At 35.3% G+C, this 13,445-nt stretch overlaps 1 protein-coding gene across 1 annotated transcript in view; it reads left to right on the forward strand.

Annotated features, from left to right (window-relative positions):
- Nucleotides 1-13,445, forward strand: part of LOC149780003 (voltage-dependent calcium channel type A subunit alpha-1-like) — a 384,117-nt gene that overhangs the window by 193,898 nt on the left and 176,774 nt on the right. Inside the window, exon 14 of the mRNA XM_089937395.1 lies at nt 2,049-2,130. Coding sequence (XP_089793521.1) covers nt 2,049-2,130 — 82 coding nt within the window. The remainder of the gene's footprint in view (nt 1-2,048; nt 2,131-13,445) is intronic.

The raw sequence follows: 13,445 nt of genomic DNA on the forward strand, positions 1-13,445 counted from the left end.
TCCATGCATATGAAGGTCTTGCATCCACCTCTTCACTGAAAATAGACTCAGCTGGAAAAATGACAGTTTTCTCTATCACATTGAAAACTTTCATTAGGTTGGAAACTTGAAGATGACAATGCTACAGACCAGTTGGTGACAATTAAGTTTTGAAATTATAAATCAATAAATAAAATGATTAAGTTTTGTGCACTTTTTGGATCCGTGATACCTTTTGTTTTTAAAGTCAGTGGGGAGTACAAACTGCTGGTGGTGTGAGGTGAAACTATAGATTGCATATTATGATATCTCCCTAAAACACACTAATGCATATGATGAGATTTCCATATCCCATACTAATGCATATGATAATATTTCCTATCCCACACTAATACATGTAATGAGATCTGCCTCTCACAGATTAATGCATATGATGAGATCTCCTATCCCACACTAATGCATGTGATGAGATTTCCATATCACACACTAATGCATGCAATGAGATCTCCCTATCCCACACCCATAAATGTGTTGAGATCTACCTATCCCACACTAATGCATATGATGAGATTTCCCTATCCCACACTAATATATGTAATGAGATCTCCCCATCACAGAGTAGTGCATATAATGAGATCTCCTATCCCACACTAATGCATATGATGAGATTTCCCTATCCCACAATAACACATGTAATGAGATTTCCATATCCCACAGCAATACATGTGATGAAATGTCCCTATCCCACACTAATACATTTAGTGAAATCTCCCAATCCAATGCAAATGATGAGATGTCCCTATCTCACACTAATGCATGTAATAGTAATTCCCTGTCCCTCACTAATGCTTACTGCAGGTGATAAAATTTCCCTATTACAAACTCATGCCTGTAATGAGATGTTCCTTACAAATGCATGTAATGAGATGTCCCTTACAAATGCATGTAATGAGATGTCCCTTACAAATGCATGTAATGAGATGTCCAATACAAATGCATGTAATGAGATGTCCCTTACAAATGCATGTAATGAGATGTCCAATACAAATGCATGTAATGAGATGTCCAATACAAATGCATGTGATGAGATGTCCAATACAAATGCATGTAATGAGATGTCCAATACAAAAGAATGTGATGAGATGTCCAATACAAATGCATGTGATGAGATGTCCAATACAAATGCATGTAATGAGATGTCCAATACAAATGCATGTAATGAGATGTCCAATACAAAAGCATGTGATGGATTCTGTTATGAATCCTTGTTATTAAAATATTTTTCATTTGAACCCAAAATGCATCTACTTACAGAGGACAGTGTTTAACCCTTTTAGTGCCTTATATTAGCTGGTTTTACTGTATATATTCATCATTTGATTTTATTTTCTCATAACGTATTTCAAGGACTAATCAATGAAAAGAATGAAAATCTATTAACATTCATACATCTTTTTGATATAATTAAAATAAACCTCCAGCATTAATTTCAATTGAAACAGATAAATGCTTACCCGGTACTGTCTTATAACTATGCTGTATAGTCACATAATCATGGCTGTATAGTCATATGATCAGACTGTATAGTCACATAATCATGGCTGTATAATCACATGATCAAACCATATAGTCACATAATCATGGCTGTATAGTCACATGATCAGACTGTATAGTCACATAATCATGGCTGTATAGTCATATGATCAGACTATTATCACATGATCAGGCTGTATGGTCACATGATCAAGTGTATAATTGCATGATCATGGTTAAATAGTTACATGACCAGGATGTAAAGGTTGCAGGATCATGCCTGTGTAGTCACATGATGAGGCTGTATAGTCACATGTTCAGGATGTATAGTCAAAGGGTAATGGCTGATACAAATAATATTGGAATTGTTTGTTTATAAAAATAAAATTATTGCATTACAATCATAATCTCAATTTAAAAAAGTCCAAAATGTATGCTTATTTTGGAGAAGTTATATTGTACATATATAAAATATAGTAAAAATTTTTTGGAATTTTTTGGTTCTCAATGAAATACATTTTGTTTTCTCCTTTCAGGTAATTCATTTGGCAGAACCCTTAGAAACAGAAGATCAAAAAGTCATTGTGGAGCATTTTGGCAAGCAGAAAAACATTTCAGGTTGGTATTTTCATGGTGAAAAAGTTATAATGAAAACCTATTTTATAAACATTCAAAGTATATTCCTCTTACACTATTTCTGTTGTCATACAATCCTTTTTTAAAATTAAATTTAATCACAAATTCTATCCATGATAAAAGAATTTTTGAAAACAAGGATGGTTCTGAAAACTTAACATGGGTGGGAGATCAACTTAAAACAATGATAAGTACTAATTGGTGTAGGATTAAAATATAGATCATGATGCCATATATACTGACTTATAAGCTAAGTCCAATTGCAAACAAGATAGACCCTGATCTGCCATAGCATAATGTGCCTGCAGATCAGGGTCTATGTTGTTTTCTCTACTGATAACTCCTTACAAATTGCACATACCCAGACCTGCTGGCACATAATGTTACAGCAGATCTGGGTCTGTGCAGTTTTGCAGTTGGACTTGTCTTATAAGTGAGTATATATGGCATGTCAAGAAAGGCTCAAGAAGATCTGTAAGAGATTTTGATGTACCATCAACACACCAATTACCATGGATAGACCAATAACCATGGACACACCAATTACCTTGTATACACCAATTAACATGGACACACCAATTACCTTGGATACACCGCTTATCATGGACACATCAATTGCCATGGATACACCAATTACCTTGGATGCACTAATTACCATGGACACATCAATTACCATGGATACACCAATTACCAAGGACAAACCAATTACCATGTATACACCAATTACCATGGACACACCAATTGCCAATGATACACCAATCACATGAGAAAAGGAAAGATTACATAATTAAATGTGAAGACAAATGGTTATGACATTATTGATTTTACATTCTAACCTATCTCTTGTTTATGTCAGTTTGTCTCAAATTTTATACCATGTCGAACTGCATTCAAGTCAGATCCAAATAGAAACTACATTTATCCAGATCTGATATTGTTTAAGGTGCATGCAGGTCTGGTTCTATACAGTTTGTCAAGATTAATAAGAATGAAAAACAACATAGACCCAGGTATGTTGGTGCTGTTTGTGACAACAGATTAGGATATATGCTGCTTGCAAATGGACCCAACTTATAGGCATTGCACAATCAGCAAATATTAGTTTTTATAATTAACCCACTTACATGTATAGGTTCCCCCTGCTGGTACAGGAATGTAGAATAGGCTGGATGTTCTCCCTTGCTGGTACAGGAAGCTAGAATTTGCTTTATGTTACCCCATGCTTGTAAAGGAATGTAGAATAAGCTTGAAGTTTCCCCTGCTGGTACAGGAATGTAGAATAGGCTTGATGTTCCCCCTGCTGGTACAGGAATATAGAATAGGCTTGATGTTCCACCTGCTGGTACAGGAATATAGAATAGGCTTGATGTTCCACCTGCTGCTACAGGAATGTAGAATAGGCTTGATGTTCCACCTGCTGCTACAGGAATGTAGAATAGGCTTGATGTTCCACCTGCTGCTACAGGAATGTAGAATAGGCTTGATGTTCAACCTGCTGCTACAGGAATGTAGAATAGGCTTGATGTTCCACCTGCTGGTATATGGATGTAGAATAGGCTTGATGTTCCACCTGCTGGTATATGGATGCAAAATAGGCTTGGTTTTCCCAGGCTGGTACAGGAATGTAGAATAGGCTTTATGTTCCTCTTCCTGGTACAGGAATGTTGAATAGGCTTGATGTTCCCCCCTGCTGGTACAGGAATGTAGAATAGGCTGTATGTTCCCCCTTGCTGGTACAGGAAGCTAGAATTTGCTTTATGTTACCCCATGCTTATAAAGGAATGTAGAATAAGCTTGAAGTTTCCCCTGCTGGTACATGAATGTAGAATAGGCTTGATGTTCCTCTTGCTGGTACAGGAATATAGAATAGGCTTTACATTCCCCTTTGATGGTACAGGAGTGTAGAATAGGCTTGATGTTCCTCTTGCTGGTACGGAAATGTAGAATAGGCTAGATGTTCCTCTTGATGGTACATGAATGTAGAATAGGCTTGATGTTCCCCCTTGATGGTACAGGAATGTAGAATAGGCTTGATGTTCCTGTTGATGGTACAGGAATGTAGAATAGGCTTGATGTTTCTCTTGATGGTACAGGAATGTAGAATAGGCTTGATGTTCCACCTTGAAGGTACAGGAATGTAGAATAGGCTAGATGTTCCTCTTGCTGGTACAGGAATGTAGAATAGGCTTGATGTTCCTGTTGATGGTACAGGAATGTAGAATAGGCTTGATGTTCCTCTTGATGGTACAGGAATGTTGAATAGGCTTGATGTTCCTCTTGATGGTACAAGAATGTAGAATAGGCTTGATGTTCCTGTTGATGGTACAGGAATGTAGAATAGGCTAGATGTTCCTCTTGATGGTACAGGAATGTAGAATAGGCTGTATGTTCCCCCTTGCTGGTACAGGAAGCTAGAATTTGCTTTATGTTACCCCATGCTTGTAAAGGAATGTAGAATAAGCTTGAAGTTTCCCCTGCTGGTACATGAATGTAGAATAGGCTTGATGTTCCTCTTGCTGGTACAGGAATATAGAATAGGCTTTACGTTCCCCTTTGATGGTACAGGAGTGTAGAATAGGCTTTATGTTCCCCCTTGATGGTACAAGAATGTAGAATAAGCGTAATGTTCCCCCTTGATGGTACAGGAATGTAGAATAGGCTTGATGTTCCTCTTGCTGGTACAGAAATGTAGAATAGGCTAGATGTTCCTCTTGATGGTACATGAATGTAGAATAGGCTTTATGTTCCCCCTTGATGGTACAGGAATGTAGAATAGGCTTGATGTTTCTCTTGATGGTACAGGAATGTAGAATAGGCTTGATGTTCCACCTTGATGGTACAGGAATGTAGAATAGGCTTGATGTTCCTCTTGCTGGTACAGGAATGTAGAATAGGCTTGATGTTCCTGTTGATGGTACAGGAATGTTGAATAGGCTTGATGTTCCTGTTGATGGTACAGGAATGTTGAATAGGCTTGATGTTCCTCTTGATGGTACAAGAATGTAGAATAGGCTTGATGTTCCTGTTGATGGTACAGGAATGTAGAATAGGCTAGATGTTCCTCTTGATGGTACAGGAATGTAGAATAGGCTGTATGTTCCCCCTTGCTGGTACAGGAAGCTAGAATTTGCTTTATGTTACCCCATGCTTGTAAAGGAATGTAGAATAAGCTTGAAGTTTCCCCTGCTGGTACATGAATGTGGAATAGGCTTGATGTTCCTCTTGCTGGTACAGGAATATAGAATAGGCTTTACGTTCCCCTTTGATGGTACAGGAGTGTAGAATAGGCTTTATGTTCCCCCTTGATGGTACAAGAATGTAGAATAAGCATAATGTTCCCCCTTGATGGTACAGGAATGTAGAATAGGCTTGATGTTCCTCTTGCTGGTACAGAAATGTAGAATTGGCTAGATGTTCCTCTTGATGGTACAGGAATGTAGAATAGGCTTGATGTTCCCCCTTGATGGTACAGGAATGTAGAATAGGCTTGATGTTCTTCTTGCTGGTACAGGAATGTAGAATAGGCTTGATGTTCCTGTTGATGGTACAGGAATGTAGAATAGGCTTGATGTTCCTCTTGATGGTACAAGAATGTAGAATAGGCTTGATGTTCCTCTTGATGGTACAGGAATGTAGAATAGGCTTGATGTTCCTGTTGATGGTACAGGAATGTAGAATAGGCTTGATGTTCCTCTTGATGTACAGGAATGTAGAATAGGCTGGATGTTCCTCTTGATGGTACAGGAATGTAGAATAGGCTTTATGTTCCCCCTTGATGGTACAGGAATGTAGAATAGGCTTGATGTTCCTCTTGATGGTACAAGAATGTAGAATAGGCTTGATGTTCCTGTTGATGGTAAAGGAATGTAGAATAGGCTAGATGTTCCTCTTGATGGTACAGGAATGTAGAATAGGCTTGATGTTCCTGTTGATGGTACAGGAATGTAGAATAGGCTTGATATTCCACCTGCTGGTATATGGATGTAGAATAGGCTTGATGTTCCACCTGCTGGTATATGGATGCAAAATAGGCTTGGTGTTCCCCGGCTGGTACAGGAATGTAGAATAGGCTAGATGTTCTACCTGCTGGTACAGGAATACAGGAATGTAGAATAGGCTTGATGTTTCACCTGCTGGTACAGGAATATATAATAGGCTTGATATTCTACCTGCTGATACAGGCATGTAGAATAGGCCTGACACTCACCTAGCTGGTACAGAGCATTGCAACTCATTAGTCATAAACTAAGTAACAGAATGAAACAAAACTTTGTAAAATTTAACAAATAGTTTAACTATCAATGTTATAAATGAAAATGTGAGAGGGACTTTAAGTATTATGTTGTGAATCCAAAATAATCCTGAATAAGTTCTATGAAAGTAAAAAAAAGAAAGTTCCATACATATTTAAAAACTGGAAATGTACTGGTCCTCTGAGAATCATGACAATGTCAAGATGGTGTTTTAAAGAACTCCTTACAGTAATTCATCCCAATTTTAGAATATTATTAATGTCCAAATAATGAGCACTTTCTATTTCCACTGAACAGTCCAAATAAATGTTTTCCGCTTGAAAATTATCTAAGTATAACTTAAAACATGTCTGCAGACTTACAACAGGAACACAAAAAATAAGGATGACTCCAAAAGCGGAATGAATCTAATTGCTCAGTTTGCTCCTTATATAGACTGTCCATCATGACCATGTTTCACAATATATCCCCATGGCAGATCTTACTAATCATTTTGCCTTGAATTTGTCCTGTGATCTTTACCAATCAATTGTAATTCTTCTAGAACAGTCCAAACTTCATCAGCCAGTGAGAAATTAATCCAAAGGTGCCATTAAGTCTTATTATTGAGATTATTTATTAGTAATTGTCAACACATACATCAGCATCTTTTTTATAGATTCTATGAAATTTTATGCTATCAACAGACTGAAGTCATGTAGGCAAAATCCAGCTAACAATATTCTGTAAAAAATTACAGCTATGAATAAAAATTTAAAAAATTGATAAATCATGTACTAGGAATTACAAAAAATATAGATATACATAACAAGAGATTTAGAATAGGCTTTATGTATAGGGTTGAGGAATGTGAAATGTTTCCCCTGCATGTTGTAAGAGGTGATTACTGGAATCAGCCTTTTAACCCTGGGATTCATCCTGTGATAGCATTCCAGCAGAGAAGGTCTTGAATGTTTAACAAGAGTTTTTTAATTAAAATTAGACTTTGTATTTTAAGGAGTTTGCTCACCTTTTTAATTTTATCTTTGTTTTTATGCCTTTGTTATCACTAAACTTAGTTAGCACTTAGAGTTATGATTGCGCTGACATGCCACTAAGCCACGCACACAGACACAGAGACACAGACACACACACATGCATACTTGTATTTGTTCTAGTAGCCTCAGGTTACTATGAAACCTGTGACAGGGCCACTATAGTATTAAAAGAATATGCTGGCACTATTTTAAATTTTACAAAGTTTTGAACTATTGAGAAATACTATTTCACAATCCAGTACGTTTAATTAGTCACAATAAAGCTGTTTTAATAACGCATCAATACACAGATATTTTAGATGCACCATGCAGAATCTCCACACGATGTTTGATAAATAACATACATCACTGTTATTTTATATTGTATGTCTCAAAGATGCTTTCTGCACATAGATTTTAATTTACTGCATGATGTTTTAGCAATGTAGACATGCACTGTATAACAAATTGCAAACTAAGTTATAAGATTTGTTGTTGTTGTTGTTGTAGTAGGGTTTAATGCCATTTTTCAGCACACGATAGGCTATACATGGCGGCCAGTATTAATGGTGGAGGAAGAACCTGGGAAAACCCTGGAAAGAATTACTGACCCATGAGAAGCTACTGGTAAGCTTTCTCACATACCCACATTGGCCGAATCCGAGACTCGAACCCACGCAGACAGAGGTGAGATGGCAGTGATCCATAATGGTGAGCATTTAGACCACTCAGCCACTCAGGGCCCCCCAAAAAGTTATAAGAACTTGGAAACAATTTCTGATCATATTATTTGTTGGATGTTAAATTATCTGGGTTTACAAAATTGCATTACCCTGTACACCCTGAACTGAAGGTAAAATTTGTATGACCATGATATTTAGCACACCACAGTAAACTAATATGTACCTAAGTCAAGATCAATAGTGAAGGATGAACATTTGACTTAGAACAACACAGTAAACTAACATTTAACACAGTCAAGGTCAGTAGCTCAAGTAGCCCGTGTCATTTGCAACACCATAGTGAACTACTGAATTTATTACCTTATAAACCTTCCTAGGCACCAAGATAACTCTTTTGACCAAAATTTTGCCATTCATAAGCATAGTGAATCCCTTGGTTGCCATTGTTAGTTAAGCTGATGATTGGTGATAATCATCATGCTAGTTGTAGCTGTTACCTCCCTTAGGCCAAAACAAATCCTGCAAAATGAGTAAAAAACCCAGCATGGTTTAATTGTCATTGACAGCATTTTAATTTCCACGGACAATAAAACATAAAATAACTAATTTCTGTATTTAATGCAATCATTTCATATATTTGGATCACAAATAAGACAATTGCATGTCGAGTTATGCCCTTACTGGATTTTTTTCACCTTGTTAGGATGAACTTTAACTGAAATACTGAATTTTATCTTTTGATAATTTGCCAGTCATATTTCATAAAATTTGCTTTTGATGTGTATTTTGCTCATGTATAAGGCATACCCAGCTGTAAATACCATAGATCTAGACCTGCCTTTGCCTAGTGTGCTGTTATTTTAGGGTCTATGCTGTTTTGTTTTACTTCTGTTTCATATAATCAACATAGTTCCTGATCTGATGGCACATTATTTAACTGTTTATCAAGCCTCATATTCTGAAACTATCTGAGCATGTAACATAGGGTGAAGTTAAAAATCCCAAAACTTTGATAGTCCATATCTGTAATAAAAATAAAGGAACGATAACAGAAATTTCAGGTTTGTCTCATCTCCTTCAGCTTGACTTCCAGATTACACTAACATTTATATTGTGTCTGATTTTAGAGTTCCAAGTAAGTTCAAGTTAAAGGTTCAGAAGTTTTGATCTTGTGTAAACACTCTTAGCAAGCTGAAGGTCAAGGTTAAGAATTTTTGACCTTGTGTAAGCACTCTTAGCAAGCTGAAGGTCAAGGTTAAGAATTTTTGACCTTGTGTAAACACTCTCAGCAAGCTGAAGGTCAAGGTTAAGAATTTTTGACCTTGTGTAAGCACTCTTAGCAAGCTCAAAGTCAAGATTTAGAAATGAGGGATTAGAAAAGGTCTGGATGTTAAAACTTGCAAGATCATCTGAGGGACTGATAGTTTCATTTTTGTGGATGGTTGGTGGATCTTTCTCTGAGAACAACCATTTCATTTTTTTGGGTGGTTGGTGAATCTTTCTGAGACCAGCCATTTCATTTTTGTGGGTGGTTGGTGAATCTTCTCTCTGAGACCAACCATTTCATTTTTGTGGGTGGTTGCAATATCTTGCAATGGACCAGTCTTTTCATTTCTATGGGATGGGTCCAATCATTTCAGTTCTGTGGGTAGTTGGAGGGAACCTAGGATATGCCTCAGATTTTCTGTTAAGCAGGAATTTGCTTGTGTATCCTCAATATACTTTCCTTTTTTAGACTATTTTAATAGAGCTCTGTATTTTTGTTCTTTCTAAAAATCAGAGCCAGAATATTTATTGAAGTTTTTATGGGGGCTGGAAATTTTTTAAAAGAATATCTCAAGTCCTTTTCCATTAAATATTGATACCTTATCTTTGACTTCTCTAATGTCATGCACAATTTCAGTGACAGATGCACTGTTGGTATTTTATTAAAATTTGTAATATGGATTTCGAACTTGAAAGTTTATGCTCAGAAAGTTTCAAGAATATGGGGTCTGCATTTGTGTTGTTTACAAGTAGGTAGATGTTACATACATAAGCAAATTAAGTAATATTCTCACTGGGTTATATAGGGGTCTTTAAAATAAAATTAAGATGAAACTGCAATGTTAAGAATATATTATCTCTTGTTACAGAAACATATTGCAAAGATGTCAGAGCACTGTGTATGTTAACGAAAGGGCATTTAACTCTGTATGCTGCCTAAAATGGAGGTGATATATAGTATAAAAGTACCGTATTTTTCCCATGATAAGACAAGGGTTTAATTTTAATAAATTTGTCAAACAGTAGGAGGTGGACTTATTATCAGAGATCTCTTTGGTAAATAGTTGCCAAAAATTTGTCGAAATGGTGTGGGTTGGCTTATCATGAAGCATTGGCTTATCAATGGATAAATACAGTACACTGTACCTAAAAGAATACCTAGTGATTGTAATTTCCCATATCTTGCCTTAATTGTGTAATAGCATACCCACTCAACCTTGCTTTGACTACAGGAAGTTTTTTTTTATATTATTTAATGTAGCTCATACTGTTGGTAGTGTGAAAACTTATCACATGACACTGTTTTCTGGACCATTTAGAGTCGTTATAGTTATATGTTGTTTAAAATGGCCCATATGAAACATTTAATCAGTTTGGCACCTAATACAAGCAAGTTGCTGATGGACAAAGTGTTTATTTTGTTATAAATCTAAATCTTTTCTTTCTAAAGCATAAATGTACATGACTTGAAAAGTTTAGAATTGAAAATAAGATCAGGGCATCTCATTCATATTCATCGTAGAAACCATTACATTTGTTATCCATTTTAAAGATCTGATTAAAGTAAAAGCTAGGTTAATGAGCCTTGAGACTAAAGCAAAACATGATTTACTTAAATTGCTTGTGTATTAACATGTGTTCAGCTGACATTTCTATATATCCAGCTCTAGCCATCTACCACCACATAATGTATGGCACTAATCCAATGCACTATATATACTCACTTATAAGTCAAGTTCAACAGGAAATATTATTGACCCAAATTTACTGTGGCTTGATTGATGGCAGATTAAGGTCTATGTAATTTATTCTGCTTATTACCCCTGAAAAGACTGGATAGAAAGAAATCTGCTGGTGCATTATAATGTGGCAGATCCTTGTCTACACAGTTTGAAGCTGGATGGGTCTTATTATTAGGTATATACGGTTGTTGAGCTGTTTTCACTGATGAATGCCTGTAAATATTCTTGGCTGCAATAAATCAAACTTTCTAAACACTAGTTTGTTTTGAATTGCAATTACACATTAAAAGAGGGATCCTATAATAAATACAAAACTGCATTCTTATTTTGCTCTGAATCACAGGAAGGACATGTTTTATATTGCACATGAAAATGTCTCTGCCTAACAGCCTTGTGTATCTCTATGCGATATCAAATTTGTTTTATCTGCCAACTCAGAACAAATCATGTATATAGTTTTGTTGTATGTCATTAGGACTCGAGCAATGCTGTTTGTAATATTACTACTGATTCATAGGAAATGTCTAGTTTTGGAGCAATACTGTTTGTGATGTATTAATTGTGATTGATAGAAAAAGGCAGAGACACAAATCTGTGATTGCACTATATGACAGCAGCTTGTTAGGTCTACACTGTTTGCAGTTGGGTCCTTCCTTAAACAATTCTTTTACTAAAGTCTAGATCATTTTAGAAAACATTTAAACCATCAAATCAGGTATACATGTATTTCTGTGTTTGAAGTTTTATGATGGGGGGGGTACCTTATCTGCATTATACACAAATACAATGGCACTCATGCTGATATTTTTGGAATTGTAACTACAGAAAAGATATTGTTACATGTATATTGTGAAACAATGTCAGATTTTAAAACAATTAAGTTGTAATGTTTCATCATCAAACTGAAAGATGTTATGGTCAATATAATTGATTATCACTTGTACTATTTGATTTACGCCAGTGTCTTTTAATTTACAAATATGTTACCTTATATAATAGCCTTGCTAAAGTTATAGATGATGATGATTGGATTGTTCATACTTTGTATTGCCTGTGAAACAGATTTATTTTATGCTTTAATTTGCAGTTTATCTATCCATAATATTGAATTATTTTACACTGATTATTGTGCTTGAATAAAGAATAGTAAACCAAGTTTTATTGCTTTATATCATAGTTGAAATTATTTAATTCATTTTCACTTTTGTTTACTAATATCACTGACTTGGAGATGAATTTGGCCACAGACATGATTTATTAAAAAGAAAATTGTGAGGTCTGTCTTGTAAAATTACAGTACAGATTTCACTTTGAGCTATGCTTTTATCAAGCAGTTATATGCATCCTGGTTGTGTGGATTTGTTGGTGGCAAGAAGCCAAGAATTGAAAGACTCAGTTTAGAGAAAACTAAATCATCCTCTTTTTGCAGACTTATTGGTGGCATGAATCCATAAATTGAAATGACCCAATTTAGAACTTATATGTATCTTAATTTTGAGGATTTATTGGTGGTAAGAAACCATGAACTGAAAAGGCCCAATTTATCCTAATTTTGTGGACTTGTTGGTGGCAATAAGTTGTGAATTGGACAGGCCCAATCTAGAAAAACAAAGTCATCATATGAAGGCAGTATGACACACACACACACACTTCCTTAGTGTCATCTTGACAAATTTAAAACCAATAAAAATGCAATTCTCAGCTAAAACTATCAAAAATAATAACTGCAAACTAAATTACTTGGCAGATTTTTATTACATGCCTATCATAATATTCAATTGTAATATTTAATATTATATGCCCATTGTAATATTCCATATTACATGCATATTGTAATATTCACTATTACATGCCTATTGTGATATTTAGTATTATATTCCTGTTGTAATATTCAATAGCATGTGCCTATTGTGATATTCATTATTACATGCCTATTGTGATATTCAATATTAAATGCCTGTTGTGATATTCAGTATTACAGGTTCATTGTGATATTCAGTATTACATGCCTATTGTGATATTTAGTATTACATGTCTATTGGTATATTCATTGTTACATGCATTGCCTATTGTGATATTCAGTATTACATGCCTATTGTGATATTCATTATTATATGCCTATTGTGATATTCAGTATTACATGCCTATTGTGATATTCAGTATTACATGCCTATTGTGATATTCATTATTAAATGTCTATTGTGATATTGATTATGACATGCTTATTGTAATAACTAAGACCACAATTTTGAAAGGTTTAGAAAATGTTGAAGACCTAGCTATATATCAAAGATGTGGTTACATGTACCCACCTGAACTTTTTATTGTCAAATAATG

The sequence above is a fragment of the Sinohyriopsis cumingii genome, chromosome 16 (genome assembly GCF_028554795.1).
Source record: "Sinohyriopsis cumingii isolate HCF-2022 chromosome 16, ASM2855479v2, whole genome shotgun sequence".
Classification (NCBI taxonomy): domain Eukaryota; kingdom Metazoa; phylum Mollusca; class Bivalvia; order Unionida; family Unionidae; genus Sinohyriopsis; species Sinohyriopsis cumingii.